The sequence below is a fragment of the Ranitomeya variabilis genome, chromosome 7 (assembly GCF_051348905.1).
Source record: "Ranitomeya variabilis isolate aRanVar5 chromosome 7, aRanVar5.hap1, whole genome shotgun sequence".
In the NCBI taxonomy this organism is placed as follows: domain Eukaryota; kingdom Metazoa; phylum Chordata; class Amphibia; order Anura; family Dendrobatidae; genus Ranitomeya; species Ranitomeya variabilis.
Window position 1 is genome coordinate 221,311,725 of NC_135238.1, and position 24,375 is coordinate 221,336,099.

The 24,375-nt window shown below is 45.5% G+C and overlaps 1 protein-coding gene across 1 annotated transcript in view; it reads right to left on the reverse strand.

The window, feature by feature from the left end:
- Window positions 1-9,247, reverse strand: part of KIF5C (kinesin family member 5C) — a 38,963-nt gene extending 29,716 nt beyond the window's left edge. Inside the window, exons 1-2 of the mRNA XM_077272996.1 lie at window positions 8,944-9,247; window positions 4,870-4,960 (exon numbers count right to left, since the gene is read on the reverse strand). Of these exons, the coding sequence (XP_077129111.1) occupies window positions 4,870-4,960; window positions 8,944-9,069 (217 nt within the window). The 5' untranslated portion in view covers window positions 9,070-9,247. The remainder of the gene's footprint in view (window positions 1-4,869; window positions 4,961-8,943) is intronic.
- Window positions 9,248-24,375: the final 15,128 nt, after the last annotated feature.

Consider the following 24,375-nt stretch of genomic DNA (forward strand, 5'->3'; position numbering starts at 1 on the left):
TCCTAGGATCAGCCTCCCCCATCATTCCCAGGATCAGACCCCCCACCATTCCCAGGATCAGGCCCCCCCCCACCATTCCCAGGATCAGGCCCCCCCCACCATTCCCAGGATCAGACCCCCCCAACCATTCCCAGAATCAGACCCCCCACCATTCCCAGTATCCGACCCCCCCTACCATTCCCAGAATCAGACCCCCCCCACCATTCCCAGAATCAGATCCCCCCTACCATTCCCAGGATCAGGAACCCCCTACCATTCCCAGGATCAGGCACCCCCCCACTATTCCCAGGATCAGACCCCCCAACCATTCCCAGGATCAGCCTCCCCCATCATTCCCAGGATCAGACCCCCCACCATTGCGAGGATCAGACCCCCCCAACCACTCCCAGGATCAGCCTCCCCACCATTGCCAGGATCAGACCCCCCCAACCATTCCCAGGATCAGCCTCCCCCATCATTCCCAGGATCAGACACCCCCCACCATTCCCAGGATCAGACCCCCCACCATTCCCAGGATCAGACCCCCCATCATTCCCAGGATCAGACCCCCCAACCACTCCCAGGATCAGCCTCCCCCATCATTCCCAGGATCAGACCTCCCACCATTGCGAGGATCAGACCCCCCCAACCACTCCCAGGATCAGCCTCCCCACCATTGCCAGGATCAGACCCCCCCAACCACTCCCAGGATCAGACACCCCCCACCATTCCCAGGATCAGACCCCCGCACCATTCCCAGGATCAGCCTCCCCCATCATTCCCAGGATCAGATGCCCCACCATTCCCAGGATCAGACCCCCCACCATTGCCAGGATCTGACCCCCCCAACCACTCCCAGGATCAGACACCCCCCACCATTCCCAGGATCAGACCCCCCAACCACTCCCAGGATCAGACCCCCCAACCACTCCCAGGATCAGCCTCCCCCATCATTCCCAGGATCAGACCCCCCACCATTGCCAGGATCAGACCCCCCCAACCACTCCCAGGATCAGACACCCCCCACCATTCCCAGGATCAGACCCCCGCACCATTCCCAGGATCAGACCCCCCAACCACTCCCAGGATCAGCCTCCCCCATCATTCCCAGGATCAGACTCCCCCATCATTCCCAGGATCAGACCCCCGCACCATTCCCAGGATCAGACCCCCCAACCACTCCCAGGATCAGCCTCCCCCATCATTCCCAGGATCAGACACCCCCCACCATTCCCAGGATCAGACCCCCCACCATTCCCAGGATCAGACCCCCCATCATTCCCAGGATCAGACCCCCCAACCACTCCCAGGATCAGCCTCCCCCATCATTCCCAGGATCAGACCCCCCACCATTCCCATGTATCCTCTGGGTAGGTAAAAGTGGGAGAATGTTTGGACCCCAATGGCGCCATGTCCCTACGTCTCCCCTGCCTGGGTGTAGACCATTCACCTTTATAGAGGACTTTCACATTCACAACATATTAAATAAAATCTTACTCATTTTCTAAACTAATTCACGAGTCCGTCCCTTGTGGATCTCAATATCTCTGCTGGCAGTCACTGAATGTGATCCTTTACTGCAGAAAGTACAATATTGTGCAGCATCATTTCCTGGAATCCCAGCATCGCTGCTACAACCACATTCACTGGACCGACCATCAGAAACCATGATGGCTCCCACTCACTGACCGCAAGCAGAGATCTTGAAATACAAAGTCTAGCAGAAAATTGCAGAACAAATCATTGTGCCACGAACAGGCAACAAGGGAGGAGACCTGAATATCCCTTTAATAATAAAGGAGAAGAAAGAACGTTTTTAGCCCTTAAGCCATTACTTGGGGGTAGCGAAAGGCGAATTTGCTCTTCTAGCTCGTAGTTTAGATTTCTGACAATGAGATGCAATTCCATCTGGTGTCAGATTGTCACCCCCGGCCCCACGACAAATGACTCTGCTCTCTGACAGGTGCCGAAATCAAAGCCCCCCCCCCCCCCCCCCGGATATTACAAGCCCCCTGTCACCGGCTTTGAGATTGACGTCTCCAGAAGGGAACAAAGAGCGACATTTCTGCATCATCGATTTACACCCAAGTGCAATATTCACCGAAGACCCTGCTATCAGATCCGGGAGGCAGGAAGCCCCCCACCCCCACCCGGCATTTATCTCGGAGGTCTCGCCTCCTTCGTGTGGATTGTGGTCGATAATGGCTGCATCAGACAAAATAAAATGTGCACAAATTCTCTCCCCACCTGCCCCAATTTATGCACAAAACAGCAGTTTCCACCTGTAATTAGGGGCCGATTATCCTGTAGAAAATGGTGGGAACACGGGGCGGTCATACACGACGGCAGAGAGGGATAACCGTCAGCGTGCACATAAATAATTAACATGTAGGGAGCAAGGAGAAACCCATTATACAGCAGGTTTAGGAAACCACCACCGAACAAAGGAGACAAAGCGGAAAGTGGGACGAAGCGACCCTCCCCTCCCCCCACGTCCTTATCCAAAGTCATATGGTTGTATAACTACAACCCCCAGCATGTGAATGCCAAACCTTAATGGGACTACATTCAAACATGCGACCACCACCAAACGTTACCGCAAAGTTTGACGCCAACGATTGCGCCATTTTCCAAACCAGAAGGATGGAAATCTTTTACGACCCAGATTTGAAATCTATGGGATTTATTAGGCGCCAAGTCAATCGGCGATCATTTATTGGCCCAATCAGGCATGGGTACTGAAAAAAAAACAGATGGGAAAGAACAATATGATCGTTCTATCTCCATGCAGCTTCATGTTGTAAGCAGCACAACCACTGATATGGACAGCTTCCACATGGAAAAATGATTGTTTTTTTACATATGTTAGAAGAAATCTTTAAATTAATAAAATTGCGCTAAATTTTACTCAGAAATTTTCCCTCCTTTATTCGTTTTCAGACTCCCTGATAATGAATTTTCAGCCTAATCCAAGTTTCAGATTTAGAGTATCTCACCCAGTAATATAGGCTGGATGTGAGGTTTGTATGTCTCTCCCAGTAATGCAGGCTGGATGTGAAGCCTGTGTGTCCTCTCAGTAATATAGTCTGAAGGTGAAGTCCTTGTGTTTCTCTGATTAATGTAGACTGGATGTGAGGTCTGTGTGCCCCTGCGGGCAGGTGTTGCGCAATTACTGGAAGATGGCAGCTAGGTTTTTAATCTGGATGCTGCAAATGTGATCATTTCTGACTGTTAACACCTCTATATACAGTAGATAACACAGGATCCACCATTCACAATAGATGATGTCACAGCTCACCTCCTCCTCCTGTACAATGACTGATAACACCTCTATATACAGTAGATATCACAGCATCCACCATTCACAATGGGTGATGTCACAGCTCACCTCAACCTCCTGTACAATGACTGATAGCACCTCTATAAACAGTAGATAACACAGGATCCACCATTCAGAATAGGTGATATCACAGCTCACCTCCTCCTCCTGTACAATGACTGATAACACCTCTATATACAGTAGATAGCACAGAATCCACCATTAACAATAGGTGATTTCACAGCTCACCTCCTCCTATATAATGACTGATAACACCTCTATATACAGTAGATAACACATGATCCACCATTCACAATAGGTGATGTTACAGCTCACCTCCTCCTTTCTTTACAATGATATTTGCCCAGATTAGAGCATGCACTGTCAATGCTTCTGAACATGCAAACAGGGTTTAAGGCAGTGTTTGCTGAAAATTCCCATGTAAAGAACAGGAAGTACAAGTCCAATATAATTTAGAGAGAAATAAATATATATATTAGAGCTGCAAATTCTAAAAACAATCAAAAATTATTAAGAGATGCATTTAACAAAAACAAACCATGTACTATGCTCGGTGGGCACTGTACGGCTGCTTCTGCCATCACACTGCTGGTGCGTCTCGCCCTTCTCGGGGGACCCTATAATAAGCATTGCCAGGTTCGCACATCAGGGGACGGCATTATCCACAAGCTCCTGCACAGCAGATCTGGGAAGATGAGATACAGGGAGCTGTTTGTAGGGAATCCTCCCTGGAGAGCTGCTCCAGCTGTCAATATTATTTAACCCTTCAAAAAATACAAGGCCTGCACCCCAAAAATGAACAGAGGAATGGTGCAGAGAAAGTTAGAAAATGGTGCCACTAATTAACAAAAAATCATATAAGAACATAACACCATGACAAGCTAAATGTTAAAAGTAACAATTGTTTATTGAGGAAAATATGACAAAAACAAACATAAATAGTAAAACAGGGATATGACACGGTAGACCATTAGTAGATGGCACCACAGAAAGCAGAACCCAATCAGGTATAGACTAGAAAAGTAAAAAACTGCTCAGAGACTCCCAAAGATAGTGCATAATCACAAAAAACAAATAAAGGTGGCACCGCAGAACTCCAGAACTCACTCAGGTAAAACATCTATATTACTTTATGACCTTATTGGTTTTATTTGCTCTCAGCCTTAAGGGCGGTTCACAGCCCCCCTTGTACACCTTTATTTGTTTTTTGTGATTATGCACTATCTTTGGGAGTCTCTGAGCAGTTTTTTACTTTTCTAGTCTATACCTGATTGGGTTCTGCTTTCTGTGGTGCCATCTACTAATGGTCTACCCTGTCATATCCCTGTTTTACTATTTATGTTTGTTTTTGTCATATTTTCCTCAATAAACAATTGTTACTTTTAATATTTAGCTTGTCATGGTGTTATGTTCTTATATATTATTTAACCCTTGCAGAGCAGGCATCCTGCTACATACAGGAAAAAGACCCAGCAAAAACCTTCCCAAACCCTGGTGAGTCTGACGTGAGGGCGCGGAGGGACATATACGTGTAGTTAGGAACCGCTTACCTTTGACGATCTGTTTCGCGCAGGCGTTATATACCTGCTCTTGGGTTGTGTTGGGAGGCAGAACTTTATCGAAGACATATGGCTTTCCTTGCTGGAAAAAAAAAATTTAAATTATTAAGCAAAAATGAAACATAAAAGGAGCTGTCCAGGCTCCAGCACGTTCCTATTGTGCGGCACTAATCTTCCCAGTCCCAGCGCGCACAGTGACAAAAGCGGGCAGGCGAGAATGGCTGAGGCCAGCAAAGTCATCTCGATCCAGGAAAAAGGCTACCAGCTCCAAAAGGGGCACGACACATACAGTGGGCAATTGTCACTTAGACCCTGAAACTTAGAACCCCCCACCCTTCCTCCCAGGTGCAAATCTTTGCCCCGGGGTAATAGAGTGGGGTCAAACGCATATCAATAAACCACCTGTTTCCCCGCTGCAGAAAAAAAAACTGTGCTTTACTCCCCCTCCCCATGTCCGACATTGAGTCTGATATTGTCAGAAGAACTGATGTCACAACAACAGCGCTGCAGCCAATCACTCCGTACACAGCTCATATCGTCAACTTGGGAAGAAACACTGAGCACAGTGACTACCTGCTGAGCTGTCATCGATTCATCAGCGATGCAGACGATAACAGACAATGGGATCAAGGGGAGACTCTGCGCTGGACCTGGGAGGGGGAGTTAAGGCTTTAAAAAAATATATATATTTTTTTTTTTCAGCAACTGAAAAAAAATTGTATAAAAAATGTAATTAGTGCTTGGACCCTAAACAACAACGAGGACATTCGATCTGGGATTTTCAGCTGATATTACAGATTTTCTCCACTAAAAGTTTCACGAAGTTGACAGCAAAAGCAGCAACTTTACTGCACAGTGTGAACATATCCTAATAAATACATTTTGTATACATTTTTAAAAATCCAGGATATCTGACATTACAGGATCCATCGAGTCCAGTTAATGTAGGTTTAATGAAATTGTACTATGTGTATTACAGTAATTGCTTCCTTTTACCAGCCTGCTAATGAAGAGAAGCAGGAAGATGGAAATCAGATTCCTCACATCTGCTTTCTTCAGGGCCAAAACCTGCATCTGTATTCTGCCAGTAGAGAGAGGAGACGGCTGTGGTTATTGCCTTCAGCCCGGCATAGGCACGGATAACTCATGGCCAGACCCTGATGGTGACCACCGGAGTAATCGTGACGGAACAGCGGAGTGTTTAAAAAGCTCTGCGTGTTTATAGACCATAGGGCCAATTTAAAAAAAAAAACTACTTTAGATACTTTAAGGGCAAGTTCACAAACGTTGGATAAACAAATCTGACATTGCTACAATTGTGTATACAATAAAATACTGATTTCTGAAAAGTAGAACAGGAGGAGCCCTTTTACTGCATTTTTTTTCAAATCACGGCAAAAGTTGCATTGAATAGTGAATAAACAAAACGACAAAGGAAAGTTCATGCTGGTGTTCTGCGTAACATTTTTACAGAAGGAATAGAAAACGAAACTCCTGCAAAAACTGGATGCAAATGACACCAGAACGCAATCAATCACTGTAAGGAGCGCAACTGGTGCTTGTTCAGGAAGGAATAATTTTAACAAGAGAAAAAAGGGGTATTTTTTTCCAGAAAAAATAACAGAACTTGAGAAGAAGCATCGGAATGGAGCGAATATATCCTGTACAGACAATTGTATCCAGTGTAGACAATGGCCCCATAATCAGCGGATTAGTTACATTGAATCAGTGTAGGTAAAATGTATCAACATCCTGGATACAAATGTAACAAATGTTCCTGTCTGTTCTCACAGCAAATAAAGATCCTAAATATTGTGAGAAGCTGAAACAAAGTTGTTTTTTTTTTTAAAGAGAGTAATAAAAATTCTAAAACAAGCTTTATTTACGCTATCGGTAAGATATCATAAATATTTACATTGTCTTATGTCATTATTATATCTCGCCCATAGGATTGTTGCACTTTTGGTGTTTTTGTGGCTCGTTATTGTCTGAAAATATTGAACACTGATGACGGAGCGGACATCCTGGCAGCCGCGTGGGGATCAGCTGGTCCTCTGCAGGAGCCGCACTGAGCATGCTCACAACTCTATGACTTCATCCTGAGGATGCAGCAGAATCAGCCAGAATGTCCCCAGCTGCCAGGGAATAATCTGATGATGAGGAGCAGCACACAATGCAGGGCAGCGTGGCTCCGACTGATGCACCCATGATGATAGGGACGGGGCAGATAAAAGGGAGCGCAATACGAACTACATCACTCCTATAGAAGGCCATACTGTCCTAATGAGGATGCCTGTGGCCCCCCAGCACTGCATGTGGCCCCAGAACCCAGCCGCAGGCTATTATCTGTCTACAGCCTCATACTAGTCAGCAGGTCAGGCCTCCCTGTCCTAGTCGTCCAGTTAACCCCTACCGTACAACAGCAGCAACCCCTGCACTTTGCCCATCCCCCATCTAAAGAAGGCAGAGAATCCCCCACCCCTGTACAATCAATACAAGAAAAAAAGAAAAAACAGCCCCCTCCACTAATTAACACTGCAACCCCAGCGAAAAACAATGCACCCAGCGCTCCATACACAAAGTATAGTCATCTGCACATACAGGAGCCAGAAACCCCCTCCCCTTATATAAGGGAAGAACATGATGTAAGTGGAGGTTATATCATTGTCTTATATAAAGCAGCGACACCTACACTCCCAGTATTATATTTTGTAGTCATCATGCTCTTTATGTCCGCACCATATAGAGGAATGTACAAAATATACACAAACAGAAAGAAACAGCCCCGTACATAGGACAGGAACAGTATATACCCCACACCTCCCCATATAATAATAATAATAATAATAATAATATGGACGTATATCAGTCACACACAGTTATTATATACAGGAGCACGGTGACTATGTCCTTCACTGATACAGTACACATCTCATAGGTATGAAACTGATGAATAGCGTGTATATACAGTGAGACATGTACAACTAGGCTGTGTATGATAGATCACTTATATTTATACTGGTCTCATATAAGGCTGAGGTGCACGCACGGCACTGTGTATACAGCACTCATCTCTTTAAATGCAGGCACAACAGCACTGCACCCCTCCTGATACCCACCATGGACTATCAGATAATATGAACAATATTTGATGTAGATTTGTATCAGCAGCTCTGACTCCATTACAGGCCTTGTACCCACTACATCTATATTATACATAGGTGCATGATAAGTAGAGGCCAGGCCCTGCGATAGATATACACACTACACACCTCCTCCATTATACACAGTTACATTATGTCTGCACCCTCCCCTGTACAGCGCAGGACCCTGAAGCCCCCTCCATCTGTATAGCACATAGGTGCGCGATGACTGCTGCCAGCCCTGTGCAGCACATGCCATGATGTATGTACACTGCGCACCTCCCCAATGTACGCCGCAGGCCCCGGCGGACATCTGCACCCCTCCCTCAGCCACAAGTCTAGAGTGTGTGTGTGTGTGTGTGTGTGTGTGTGTGTGTGTGTGTGTGTGTGTGTGTGTGTGTGTGTGTGTGTGTGTGTGTATATATATATATATATATATATATATATACATATACATATACACACACAAACAAGACAGACCCCTCCCTGCACTGGATTTCTCCTCAACCCTATTATTATGTCCCTGGCCTTATATACAGATCATGTATATGGTACATATACCTACAGGTGCTGCCAATATGTAGATGATGTGTCCATCCAGGCTGCAGATACATACAGCTGATGTGGAGATATAGATAGATTATATATATATATATATATATATATATATATATATATATATATAGATATATATATATATTCTCACATTCATAATCTATAGATAGATATGCACATTACACAAGTTATATACATATACACACCTATATATATTTTTTTACACACATTCTCCATACATATAGCATCTATAGAAGCACACACACACAATGTCCACACACTGCACACATATATCACAGCTATCTACTGTGCACAGACGGTGCGGCCGCCCGCACGGACATTCCCCGTACATTGCTGCTGCACTCACCCCGACCACGATGGTGTCGTCGCCCTTGAACACCGGGATGAACTTGTCTCCTCTCTGGATCTCGGCGCCGTTCAGCGGCCGGAAGCGGCACATCACCTTGATGCTGCACTCGGCGGGATCTGCCATCCTCCCTGAGAGTCAGTTACCGCATCAGGGTGTCCGTGCAGCCGCCCCGGGCTCCGGTGTGAGCGGTCAGAGCCTGTGAGGAGGAGCAGCCGCCGCCGCCAGCGCAGCCATCCCGCATCAGCACCAGCCTCATCCACAGCCTCCTGACTGCATCCAGGGCCCCGCCCACAGCGCCGCCTCCCCGCACTGCATGACGGGACGTGTAGTCTGGGCGGTGACTGACAGGTGCGGAGGGCTGCAGACGGTCACCGCCGGCGGCGAGAGAGACCCCCAGTGAGGAGAGACCACCGCCTCACTGCTTTCATCAGGTAAATCGTCCTGGCTGCCAGCATCACCTGCAGTCTTTTCTTCATGTGAGGTAAACTCCATGTTTTCAGCGCTTTTGTGGTGCATTTCTGTTATAAATCGACCATTTTTCCACCACATTTTTCTAATTTTGTGCTTTTTTTTTTTCATGCCTGTAGTGGATGTGAGTCCATGAGCACCTTCCTCCCCGTTACCGTTTATGGGAAAAACACGGGAAAAAACGCATGTAAAAATGTTTGCGAATGTGCAGAATCTCCATTAAAAAAGAATCATTGACTTGTTGCATCCCGTCAAACACATAAAAACACGGAAATTACAAAAAAAACAACAACCCAAAAATCAAAATAAACAGAAACCATGCATCAGATCTGTGTTTGCGGCCCCAGCAGCCAATCAGGGCTCAGATTAGATTTTTTAACTAGTTGTGCCCAGAGGTGTCGCTGAGGGTAAACATGTCCGTTCCTCTTATGGTCAATTTTTCTCTTTTTTTTTTTTTAAACAGATTTTTTCCCATAGAACTGAATGAGATGAGGAAAATTTGCAGCTACAGAACGCATTGAATCTGCCCGCGAGTGTATGAATAACGTTTAATGACAGGAAACTTCCCCAAACAAAGCAGCTTTCTGTATTCAGGGCCTAGCAGGAGACGAAACCTCGCAGCTGAAAAAATGCGATAAAAATTAAAGACAGAGGTGATTTCTCTGGTATGTTAATAATATTCCGAGTTTCACAGACTTGTGTTTTCGAGTTTGATCTCACACTTAGATCAATATCAGACCAGTCTCTGTGATTTTGTGCCGACCTCTCGATCCGAGGAATTCTCCTGTCTAAGAAGGGTCTACAAGTTCTCACTAGGGTGTAGCTCCGGTGAGGACGGGGCCGGGTCATTATTCTCCATGTTTACGGTTTTTCGTGGCACTGAGCAGAGGAGACTCCAATCCCACAATGGAGCCTCATCCTGCAGAACAGTCCTGGTTTCTTGAAAGCTGCAGACATTTTACTGCTCCACTGCTGGAAGAAAAAGTGTCTTCTAAACACCGGCCGGAGGTTTGGGAGTTGATTTTGAGTCAACCCAGGAAAGTCCAACGAGCTCCTCTGTAATAATTCCAGCCCATAGCAGGGCCCACCTCCACCTTGCTGGCATTTGAGTGGATGTGGGGGTCTGTGCATGTTACTGATCCAGCTGCGGCCCCTCCATCTGCTCCGTCCAGAGTCATCATGTTCTCATCAGTCCATAAAACCTATGAACAATTTCTGTATCAGATATTTCTTAGCTCAGTATTGACGTTTTCACTTCTGTGTCTTGCTCAATGGTGGTCGGGCTCAGCCTCCTCACCTAGGCCGTGTCTCTGAGCACCTTGTTCTTCTGCGTCTTGCTCAGTGGTGGTCGGGCTCAGCCTCCTCACCTCGGCTGTGTCTCTGAGCACCTTGTTCTTCTGCGTCTTGCTCAGTGGTGGTCGGGCTCAGCCTCCTCACCTAGGCCGTGTCTCTGAGCACCTTGTTCTTCTGCGTCTTGCTCAGTGGTGGTCGGGCTCAGCCTCCTCACCTAGGCCGTGTCTCTGAGCACCTTGTTCTTCTGCGTCTTGCTCATTGGTGGTCGGGCTCAGCCTCCTCACCTAGGCCGTGTCTCTGAGCACCTTGTTCTTCTGTATCTTGCTCAGTGGTGGTCGGGCTCAGCCTCCTCATCTCGGCCGTGTCTCTGAGCACCTTGTTCTTCTGCGTCTTGCTCAGTGGTGGTCGGGCTCAGCCTCCTCACCTAGGCCGTGTCTCTGAGCACCTTGTTCTTCTGTATCTTGCTCAGTGGTGGTCGGGCTCAGCCTCCTCATCTCGGCCGTGTCTCTGAGCACCTTGTTCTTCTGTGTTTTGCTCAGTGGTGGTCAGGGCTGTGGAGTCGGTAAGCCACAGTTGCGACTCTGACTCCTGGATTTTATCAGGTTCCGGCTCCGACTCCTTCATAAATGGCCAATTCGTAACAATAAATTTACTGTTGTAAAATATTAACATCGTGCTTATTCAGTTTCTCACCATCATATAAGTAATCAGACCACTTAGAGCAAAAACTATGTTTATTAGAATGCAATTAGAATATAGCAAATAACTTTTATAAACTTTTCTAAACTCTTGTAAGTAAATATGCAATAAACATTGTTATGCAGTTAATAAGAAGAAATCTATAAATTTGTCCTCAGAAAAAGTATTGCCTCTGTCAGATCCTCCTTCATGGATGCCCTCAAATCTGATCTAATTATTTTGAGAGCAGAGAACAACCTCTCTACACTAACTTGGGTTGGTGGCAAAGCAGTAACCACTCGGGCAACATCTCTGACAATGTCAGGATACAGAGGAATCGCTTGTTGCACTGAGCTTGTCTGCTGAAATGTACTGGCTGTGTTCTTTGATGGGGATGACTCTTCTTCTATGCGGGAACGCTTTGCACGGTCCTTGTGATCCAAATATTTTTTGAAATTAAATTCTTCATCAGTTGATGAGGGTGAAGATGTGGCAGGACGACCAAATTCTTCTTGTTCCTCCTGACTGTTCTGCAACCCTTTCATCCTTACTGCTATTTCAAACAGAGCTTCTTTTCCTTTAGTTAGCTGTTGATCATCTAGAAGAATCCGATGCATTGGGTCTACATAAACAGCTGCCAAAAGAATGTTATTTTGTAATAGTAGCTCCTCTCTCCGTTTCATTGATGTAGCAATGCCACTTGCAATTAACCCTCCTCTTTGGGACAGGCGAAACATCAGGTTCTTCCACTCCTTTAAGAAACTACCTGGAGTTAAGTCCTCTGCTTGTAATTTTTTAGTCACTGTAAATGGGTGCTCTAGCAATTTTTCCAGCTCAGTCACCTGATTCCACTGACTTTCATTTAGCATCAGTTGAGGGTTAGCCATGTCTACAAGAAAGGTTTTCAGTTCAACCAAGCGCTGAATCATTAAGTAAGTACTGCCCCATCGTGTGGCTTGATCAATAATTGCCCCTTTTCCAGCACGTCTCTTCAAAATTGAGTCAACTTTAGGGGTTCTGGCAACAGTAGCCAATTTTCTCACCTTGCCAATCAGTGCAGCAGCATGTCCTTCTTGCAGACTGTCTCTTATAGCCAGCTGTAGCGTATGCACAACACAGCGCATGTGATGAATGAAAGAACGTATTGACACAGTTTCAACAAGATCATCTAAACTATCATGTTGCTGTTCATCTGGAGCAACTTCAGTTTGCTCCTCAGTTACAATACTGTGTTCCTCTATTTCAGACATTTCTGTGTCTGTGGACCCAGAATGTTCTAGCTGCTGGTCACCATCATTACTCTGATTCATTAGCTTAATAGTACTTATCATATTTGAAGCATTGTCAGTTACGACAGAAAGAACTTGCTCTTTTTTAAGTTCATAGTCTTGCAGAACCTTTTCCACCAAGACCTGGAGAAACTCACTGGTGTGATGAGCTTTGGTGTCTTTTACTGCCAATGTCTTGGTAACTATTTCATTTTTGTCACAAACAAATCGGACATTGATGGCAAAATAGTTCACTCTGTGACGTGTGCAGGCATCCATTTTAAGAAACAGAAAGCGTCCCTTGAGAGTTTTTTTAAGTTCTTCCTTTTGTTTAAAAGCTTCTTCGATTACTAATTTTCTAATACTCTCTCTCCAGAGAAACACCAAGCTTGCAGGCCATTTCCCCATTCAGACACATAAAAGGTGGTCGTGAAAATAATGAAATAGGCACACTATCCTTTACAACAAGCTCTATGATCTGTTTTTTAAATGTATCTACTGTCATTGTCACAGTAACTTTGTCACTGACAAAATATCTTGCAACTGATGGCTGCAAAGTTCTCTGCTCCTTTGTTTGGCTGGAAGAGCTGGGCACTGGTTCATTGGTTTGGATGCAGTCTTTCTCATCCACTGCTTTCAGTACTTCTGGATGAAAGCACTGTAAATGTCTCTTTTGATTAGAAGCTCTGGTAGGAGCATTTTTATCTTTGCCTGAATATGCACTGATCTTGGCCTGAATATGCACTGATCTTGGCTTCACAGCATTTGTTTTCATCTGGATCATTTGTCATACACTGACAGACATGTTTTCTATCTTGAGTGATGGTGAAATGTTCAAATACAGCTGATTTAATGTGACGCCTCTTTGACATTCTCAGGTTTTTAATTCTGCATTCACAATCCAAATGACAATTGTTTTTCCTAAAAACAATTGTACAAAATTATTGCCAGGTCGTACAACTGATATAGTGGTCAGTAATACTGTTATTCCTCATGTACTCACAGTTAACTGATGCAAAGTTTGTTGAAAGGATAATACTTCTTACAGTCTTCCTCTTCTGAGTAGCAGCTGTGAGATGCTTGGAAGACGCACACCTAGTAAACATCTAGTCTAGAGGAGGAGCTTTACTACTAAGAATTTGCAACACGTTTTCACTTTCAGTTTCATACATTGTAAGTAGGGGGGTTGGGGCAGCATGAGGCTAACCAAGTATAAGATTAGATAAGGGCAGTGGAGAACAGTGACACACAAGAAGAAATGTCTCTATCTCCAGCAGAACTGCTTGTCACTGTTGTTCATAGTTTGATAGAACATATATATTTGAGTAACATTTATAAAATTCATATGAAAGTTCAATTATGAAATATTAATACATTTTTTTTAAAGCTGGAGTCGGAGTCAGTACATTTCTACCGACACCGACTCCAACCAAAACTAACTCTGACTCCACCTCCACAACCCTGATGGTGGTCGGGCTGAGCCTCCTCACCTCGGCTGTGTCTCTGAGCACCTTGTTCTTCTGTGTCTTGCTCAGTGGTGGTCGGGCTCAGCCTCCTCACCTCGGCTGTGTCTCTGAGCACCTTGTTCTTCTGTGTCTTCCTCAGTGGTGGTCGGGCTCAGCCTCCTCATCTCGGCCGTGTCTCTTAGCACCTTGTTCTTCTGTGTTTTGCTCAGTGGTGGTCGGCTCAGCCTCCTCACCTCGGCCGTGTCTCTGAGCACTGAACTCCTTGCACTTCTGGCCTCCAGGGAGGCTGCGGTTCTAAAATATGACAGCACTAGAGGATAATGGCTCCTGGTCGCTTCATGTCTGGTTTTTCTCTTAGGGCTCATACTCACTTGCGAGCAACTCAGATAAGTCTCGCACAGCAATACCCGGCACTGCACCTGGCACAGAGGAGCGGAGCATGCAGCTGCATGTATTCCTATGCGGCCGCACGCTCCGATCTGAGTGCCGGCAGCAGCGCTGGGTTTTAACATGCGAGACTCATCCGAGTTGCTCGTGAGTATGAGCCCTTGTTTATTTTCTTTGCCAGAAATATAGGTACTGAATAGAAAGAGATTACCCCCCTCGCCAAAGTTAAAGCCGATTTTGTCAACCATTTAGTACATCCTTTGAACGATGATATTGGGGGATATAAGGATAAGGTCGTTATGAATTTCTTTGCCTGATGCTTCTGTTCTTGAGGGAGAGAAGTCGCTGCCAAACTCATCTGGAGAAAGTTTATTCCACTTTCTCCATAGAGAACAAATGTGTAAGAGGAAGGCGCTCGGCCGCCACTTTTCTATGATGATTAATAAAAAACAACAACATAATCACGTTCCTCCATCATGTTCTCATACACTTTATGCAGTTAATAGCCCTCTGTGTCTGTACTGTTACATACTTAGGCAGTTAACTGGTTCATGCAGCTTTACATGAACACCCGAGCCTTACACTATGGCTGGTCCAAATAACTAAAGCAATTGTTACCATCCACCTCTTGTGTCTCCCCTTTTCCTCATAGATTGTAAGCTTGCGAGCAGCAGGGCCCTCATTCCTCCTGGTATCTGTTTTGAACTGTGATTTCTGTTATGCTGTAATGTCTGTTGTCTGTATAAGTCCCCTCTATAAGTTGTAAAGCGCTGCGGAATATGTTGGCGCTATATAAATAAAAATTATTATTATTATTATTATGATGTATGGGCCCCTTTAAGAATATTGATTGTAAGGGAGGTTTTCTGATACCGTTATCAAAATCCAAAAAACTTCCAAAATGCCTGTAATATTCAGAAGTAGTTCAGGATTAATCATTGTATATAGAAAAATATTTAGAATTGAGAGTCCTCAGTGGTTGATACCTTTTAATGGCTAACTGAAAAGATGGTAACAAATTGCAAGCTTTCGAGACTACATACGTCTCTTCATCAGGCAAAGACTAAAACAAATTCTGAAGAATCAACCACTGAGGACTCTCAATTCTAAATATTTTTCTATCTACTGGCTAACACGGTACCAAGATATATTTCTTTCCTGTATCATTGTATATAGTGAGAAGAATCGTTGTATGCGGGCAACCACAACCTCACCATTGTCTGCGGTGATCCGAGGATGGGCGGTACTGTATCTTCACAGTCGTTTCCTACCCAAGTTTTCCTTTTGAGTCCTTTCACCTCCTCCCCCATGTTCTCTAGAAGGAAGTGCTACCTTCTCTGCGAGGACCTGCCACTTTCTTCTGCTGCCCTTGCTGTTCTATTACAGCCCTTGTCACCATTGATCTGCCGCCTGCTGCTTACACTTTTGTCCACCTTTGGAAGTCAGCCCCATCCTGCAGTACATCGCTTCTCTCAGTCCCTCTATATACGATACCATCCTGCAGTATGTCGCTTCTCGCAGCCCCTCTATATAGGGTACTATCCTAAAGAACATTGCTCCTTTATTTATAGCCCCATCATGCAGTACATCACTTCTCTTAGCTCCTCTATGTATGGTACCATCATGTAGTACAACGCTTCAGTCAGCCCCTCTATACATGGTACCATCCTGCAGAACAGTGCTCCTTTATTTATAAGCCCCATCGTGCAGTACATCGCTCCGCTCAGCCTGTATACTGTACCATTCTGCAGTACATCACGCTTCTCAGCCCCTCTATATACAGTACCATCCTACAGTGCATCGCTTGTCTCAGCCCCTCTATATAGGGTACCATCCTACAGAACATTGCTCCTCTCATCCTGATCCTGTGACACATCCCTCTCAACCAGTCTATAGTCATGTTGTACAGCCACATTTTGCAGTAGTTTCCGTTCAGCCCCTCTATTTTAGGCCGGGATCACACATACGCGAGATACGGCCGAGTCTCGCAGGTGAAAACCGAGCTCTGGCACCGGCACTCCGGAGCAGAGCGTGCAGCTCCATGTATTGCTGTGCAGCTGCACGCTCCGCTCCCAAGTGCCGGCGCCAGAGGAGGGATTTCACCTGCGAGACTCGGCCGTATCTCGCGTATGTGTGATCCCGGCCTTACTCTACATTCCTGCAGAACATTACTCTTCTCGGCCCCATCCTGCAATACATGGTTCGGCTCAGTCATTTTTTTCAGGATACTGTATACAGTACCATCCTCAATTGCATCATTCCTCTCAACCCCTCTACACTGTGTTCCAAATTATTATGCAAATTGGATTTAAGTGTCATAAAGATTTAATTGTTTTTCAAATAAACTCGTGGATGGTATTGTGTCTCAGGGTTCAATGGATCACTGAAATCAATCTTAAACACATGTAATAATTAGTTTTCCAGGTGATTCTAATTCAAGGAAAACTACTTAAAAATTATGTTCCACATTATTAAGCAAGCCACAGGTTTCAAGCAATATGGGAAATAAAAAGGATCTCTCTGCTGCTGAAAAGTGTTAAAGAAGTTGTCCACTACTATAACCTTTTTTTTTCTTCATAAAGCTTGCTATTATGTGCCACTGAAAACATCTACTGTATTTATTTTAGCAATATTACCTTTTATCATGCTGTAGCAGCCCACTTTAGTGCTGGATTCAGCTCTCATGGGGTTAATCGACAACTTCCTTTCTCCTGAGTCATTGTGCTCTAATACTACAAGTTCCATGATGCATTGCACGGCTACTAAGCCTGAACCTAGCACACCCTCTCCAAAACACACCCCAACCCCTCCCTCCTCTAGCTTCAAAAAGATTTGTGATGTCATTTCTGTCCAACCTCCTCTTTTACATTTGTCCAACCCACACTCCATTACACACAGATAGATAGATAGATAATAGATAGAGAAATCATAGATAGATAATAGATAGATAGATACATACAGATATATGTCTATTTCCATAGATATGTTCATATCCATGTTTCTAAACCCCTTCACCCCTGCAGCTTTTTTGTTTTCGTTTATCGCTCCCCTTCTATCCAGAGCCATAATTTTTCCGTCAATATGGCCATGTGAGGGCTTATCTTTTGCGGGACAAGTTCTACTTTTGAACGACACCATTGGTTTTACCATGTCGTGTAGCAGAAAATGTGAAAAAAATTCAAAGTGCAATGAAATGGCAAAAAAGTGCAATCCCACACTTGTTTTTTGCTTGGCTTTTTTGCTCGGTTCCCTAAATGCTAAGGCTGTGTGCACACATTGTGGATTTGATTGCAGATCCGCAGCGTTTTTTGCCGCACTGAATTGCATCAAATCCGCAGTGTAGTGCACAACCAATGTAAGTCTATGGGAGCCGCAGACTTGTTGTGCACATGCTGCGGAAAAGGCCGCACCGAAACGCAGCTTTTTTTTCTCGCAGCATGTCACTTCTTTTGTGCGGAACTGCAGCGTTTCTGCACCTTTAGGCTATGTGCACACTCTGCGGCCTGCTCTGCAGGTTCTCCCGCAGCGGAATTGATAAATCTGCAGGGCAAAACCGCTGTGGTTATCCCTGCAGATTTATCGCGGTTTGTTCCGCTATTTCCGCTGCGGGTTTCCGCCTATACTATTGATGCTGCATATGCAGCAATATGCAGCATCAATAGTAATGTAAAAAATAATAAAAATTGGCTATACTCACCCTCTGATGTCCGGATCTCCTCGGCGCTGCACCCGGCGGTCCAGTTCCAAAGATGCTGTGCCGAGAAGGACCTTTGTGACGTCACGGTCATGTGACCCAGGCGTCATCACGGTCATGTGACCGCGACGTCACCACAGGTCCTGCTCGCACACCAACCCTGATACCGGACGGCCGCGTGCAGCGCTGAGAGGTGAGTATAGCATCATTTTTTATTTTAATTCTTTTTTTTTACACTATTTATGCTTCCCAGGGCCTGTAGGAGAGTCTCCTCTCCTCCACCCCGGGTAGCAACCGCACATGATCTGCTTACTTCCCGCATCATGGGCATAGCCCCATGCGGGAAGTAAGCGGTTCAATGCATTCCTATGGGTGCAGAATCGCTGCGATTCTGCACAAAGAAGTGACATGCTGCGGGTTTTAAACCGCTGCGTTTCTGCGCGGTTTTTCCCGCAGCATGTGCACAGCGGTTTGTGGTTTCCATAGGGTTTATATGTTAATGTAAACGCAATGGAAACTGCTGCGGACCCGCAGCATCAAAATCGCCGTGGATCCGCGGTAAAAACCGCTATGTGTGAACATGGCCTTAGACTTTCATTGAGTCGGGCACATCCGCCGCAAAACCGCAGATGTAAAAAAGATCTGCAGTTTTGCTGCGGATGTGGGTCCGAGAAACGCAGCAGCTCGGGAGGATGGAAGTGTGTGGGCGGTGACGGTGTGCGTCTGTGTGGGCGGGCGGGGTCTGCGGGCTGTTCGGATGTGTGCTGCGCTGTGCGGGACTGTTCAGGTGTGTGCGATGTCTGTGGGCTCTTCGGATGTGTGCGGGGCTGTGGGGGGGGGGGGTCTTTTGGGGTGTGTGTGCAGGCATCATCCGATGGAACTACAAGTACGCAGCATACAATCTGCAGCTCATTCGGATGTAATCCGGACAGTGGACACACACCCTACGCTATCCATACATCTATCAATAGATATCTATCCAGACACATCTACAGATAGATATATGAATAGATAGATGTATGCATCTATAGATCTATCTATATGTAGATCTGTCTATCCATTTCATCTATCATCTATCTGTCTATCTGTGTGTTTAAAGGAGTGTGGGTTGGACAAATGTAAAAGAGGAGGTTGGACAATAATGACATCACAAATCTTTTTTTTTTGTTCAATAATACATCTTTATTTACCTTTCAAAAACGCACCAAAACGCCTAAAAACCGCGCAAAAACCGCAACAAAAGCGAATTAAAAAATGCATCAAAACCGTGCAAAAAACTGCATAAAAAATGCATCAAAACTGAAAAAAATCGCATCAAAACCGCACCATAATTGCATCAACACTGCACCAAAAACTGCATCAAAACTGCGCAAAAACCGCACCAAAATCGCACCAAAAACTCCATCAAAACCACACCAAAACCACACTAAGAACTGCATCAAAACCGCACCAAGAACTGCATCAAAACCGCACCAAAAACTGCATCAATACCGCACCAAAACTGCAAACTGCACCAAAACTGCAAAACTGCACCAGGTTTTGATGCAGTTTTTGGTGCAGTTTTGATGCAGTTTTTGGTGCAGTTTTGATGCTTTTTTTGGTGCGGTTTATGCGCGGTTTTAATGCCGTTTTTGGAAATAAGTAAATAAACGGAAAATGTGCATGATTTGAATGGAAACATGCATGAAAAAACGGATTCCAAGGCCGGATTCATCATTTCACAGCTCAGTTTCATAGTTTTTTTGCCGCAAAAAAACGCATGCGTTTATTTGCGGCAAAAAAATGCATTGCTGTCTATGTAAACGCATGCGTTTTTAAGCACATGCGTTTGTTTGCGTTAAAAACGCATGCGTTTTTATAGAAAAAAACAGAAAAAAACACTGAAACACCACCCACCACCATCAGGGTGATAAAGGGATCCAAACCCTAACCCTACCCCTAACCTCACCCCTAACCGTTTAATGAACATTTTCTGACATAGTGCCACGATATTTCAGTGCCACGTATTTCAGTGCCACGTATTTCAGTGCCACGTATGTAAGTGCCACGTATGTAAGTGCCACGTATGTAAGTGCCACGTATTTAAGTACCACGTATTTAAGTACCACGTGACACGTATTTCAGTGCCACGGATTTAAGTGCCACGTATTTCAGTGCCACGTATTTCAGTGCCACGGATTTAAGTGCCACCTATTTCAGTGCCACCTATTTCAGTGCCACGTATATAAGTGCCACGTATATAATTGCCACGTATATAAGTGCCACATATGTAAGTGCCACGTATGTAAGTGCCACGTATGTAAGTGCCACGGATTTAAGTGCCACGTATTTCAGTGCCACGTATTTCAGTGCCACGTATTTCAGTGCCACGTATTTCAGTGCCACGTATTTCAGTGCCACGTATTTCAGTGCCACGTATTTCAGTGCCACGGATTTAAGTGCCACCTATGTAAGTGCCACGTGCGACGTATTTCAGTGTCACGTATTAAAGTGCCACGTATTTCTGTCACGTTTACGGTTAGGGTTGATGTCACCGCTCTATAGGACCCTCAGTGACACACTGACAGGAGGCAATGGCTCCTGCAGTGTATCACTGAGGTTACTAAAGTTCACTGGTCTCACTTTATGGCAAAAAGCTGCGTGGGAACTTTCTCATACAGCATGCCATAAAGTGAGACTAGGGACTATTCTCACAGGGGCGTAGGAATACATTGTGGGGAATACATTGTGGAAGGATACCTTCCTCCCCTCATTGTCTTCCTGGAGCCCCTGGTGAGTGGTTGCATCAGCAGATGCTCCAGCTCTCCACGGGAGATCGTCGAGGGACACTCGTTTTAATTGGATTTCTGCGGATCAGGGAGTATAGTGTTTGTTTATTATTTTAATATTTTTTACAGATGACAATGGCTTCGGGGATCAAAGTGACAAGTGATGGTGAGTATGTAATCTATGTTTAATGTACTGTATGTCTATATGTATGTATGTATGTATGTATGTACTGTATGCGCATGTCGTCGCATGCCGCATGTCGTCGCATGGCGCATGTAGTTGCATGGCGCATGTAGTTGCATGGCGCATGTCGTCGCATGCTGCATGTCACATGTTGTTGCATGGCGCATGTCATCGCATGCTGCATGTTGTCGCATGTCATCGCATGGCGCATGTCATTGCATGGTACATGTCGCATGCCGTCGCATGGCGCATGTTGCCGCATGGTGTCGTTGCATGGTGCATGTCGCCGCATGGTGCATGTAGTTGCATGGCGCATGTCGTCTCATGCTGCATGTCGCATGTTGTCGCATGGCGCATGTTGGCGCATGTCATCGCATGGCGCATGTCGTCCCATGGCGCATGTCATTGCATGGTACATGTCGCATGTTGCGTGTCGTTGCATGGTGCATGTCGCCGCATGGTGCATGTTGTCGCATGGCGTCGCATGGTGAGTGTCGTCGCATGTCGTGTGTTGTATGTATGTATGTATGTATGTACTGTATATGTGTATTTTTTTTTACATTCAACACATTAGCCGGATGATGGGACTACTACTGTCCCATCATTGGCTAATGTGTCACTCACTGCCACTGTAGCAGGCAGAGCCCGATGGGACTTGTTGTCCCATCGGACGATGCCTGCACACAGAGACAGACACACACACACACACCACCCCCCAGCACATACCGGTCCGCACAGCGCCGGGGACCGGGACCGCAAAGCGCCGGCAACCGCACATCGCCGGGGACCGGGACCGCACAGCACCGGCGCCCGGGACCGCACAGCGCCGGCGCCCGGGACCGCACAGCGCCGGGGACCGCACAGCACCGGCGCCCGCCCGCACATCCCTGCCTAGCCCCGCCCGCCCCCAGCACGGCCCCGCAGGCAGCCTCAGCCCCGCCCACAGCCCAGTCACTCTTTGAGTGACTGCTCTCTGTGGAGCCTGGGGACACGCCTGCTACTGACGTCACGTCAATTTCCAGAGTCTGGAAATTGACGTGACGTCGGCGGAAATGAGCGGCGGCTGAAGCCTGGGGGTCACGTGACCCGGACTCAGGCTCCAGCATAGCGCCGCTCACAGGCGAAAATGGCTAAAGAAGGTATTTACACAAATCATGAGGGGCCCCGGGGGGATACATAGGGGGGTTAATTGAAAGTAGTGGACAACCCCTTTAAATAGTGCAATGCCTTGGACAAGGTATGAAAAAATTTGGTATTTTATGAAAACTTAAGAGTGATCATCATACGGTGAAGAGATTTGTGACTGAAACAGAGCACAGACAGAGTTCATGCAGATAAAGGCATAATGAGGAAGGTTTCTGCTAGACAAATTCATTGGAGAGCAGCTGCCAAAATACCATTACAAAGCAGCAAACAGATATTTGAAGCCGCTGATGCCTCTGAAGTCCCTCGAACCTCAAGGTGTAGGATCCTTCAAAGATTTGCTGTGGTGCATAAACCTTCTATTCGGCCACCCCTAAACAGTGTTCACAAGCAGAAACGATTGCAGTGGGCCTAGACATACATGAAGACTAATTTTCAAACAGTCTTGTTTACTGATGAGTGTCGAGCAACCCTGGATGGTCCGGATGGATGGAGTAGTGGATGGTTGGTGGATGGCCACCATGTCCCAACAAGGCTGCGACGTCAGCAGTGAGGTGGAGGAGTCATGTTTTGGGCCGGAATCATGGAGAAACAGCTGGTAGGGCCCTTTAAAGTTTCTGAAGGTGTGAAAATGTCCTATGCAAAGTATAAAGAGTTTCTGACTGACAACTTTCTTCCATGGTCTAAAAAGCAGAAACGTGCCTTCAGGAGCAAAATCATCTTCATGCATGACAATGAATACCTCTGAGTAATTGGCTGCTATGGGCATAAAAGGAGATAAACTCACGGTGTGGCCACCATCTTCTCCTGACCTCAACCCTATAGAGAACCTTTGGAGGATCATCAAGCAAAAGACCTATGAGGGTGGGAGGCAGTTCACATCAAAACAGCAGCTCTGGGAGGCTATTCTGACTTCATGCAAAGAAATACAAGCAGAAACTCTCCAAAAACTAACAAGTTCAATGGATTCAAGAATTGTGAAGGTGATATCAAAGAAGGGCTCCTATGTTAACATGTAACTTGGCCTGTTAGGATGTTTTGGAGTTAAATAGCTTTTTTGTTCAGTGAATGTGACCTCCTAATGCTGCAAATTCCACAAATGAGCATCTTCAGTTCCTTAAAACAGATCAAATGTTTAGAAATTCTACTGTGCCTAATAATTTGGAACAGTGCGTTTTGAGTTTTTATACATTTTGGAGATTATACTGTTATCATTGGGAGGTTTCTTCAATAAAATTCGATGTATACTCTGGTGATGACTTTTATTAGACTGACTGGCATTTGCACGGACCATTTAGGAAAATCCGAGAAAAATATAATTTGCATAATAATTTGGAACATAGTGTATATACTGTCCCTTCCTGCAGTACAGGATGTTATACAGCAATACATCGCTTCTTTGAGCTCCTCTATATATGGTACCATCCTACAGAACATTGCTCCTCTATTTATAGCCCCATCCTGCAGTAAATCGCTTTGCTCAGCCTGTGTACTGTCCTTTCCTGCAGTACAGGATGATATACAGCAGCACATTGCGTTTTTCAGCCGCATTGTCCAGTGTATATCTTCTCATACATACATACATGAATGAGGGGCATAATACCCACTCGCAGCTTCAGGCAGAAAGGAGTCCCGAGTACAAAAGAAGAGGAAGCGATGACGTCACGCCTCACTCATTCATGATCCCTGTGACAGAGCAAAATTGCACTTGCACGAGCCAACCACTTCTGTACCGCTGAGAGTGTACGAGAGGAGTCGGGGATCGCACATGTGAGACCCTAGATCTCCGGCAATGCCCATATACGAATGTCAGAAGTGACATTACAGAAACTGGGCACCGCTAAAACCATGTGGGCTTTATACAGAGTGTTACCAGTGACGTCACTGTCCCCAGAACCAGCACACCATATTAGAAAGACCAGAATTTTTTATTTTATTTTACAAGTCTGCATGTTACTGAGGATGAGCTTCAGGACAAACTAAAAAATAAAATCTTGGACAACCCCTTTAATTGTATGTAACAAAATAATCTAAGACATTCTAAAGTATTTAAAGGGAATGTGTCAGCAGGATTTCACCA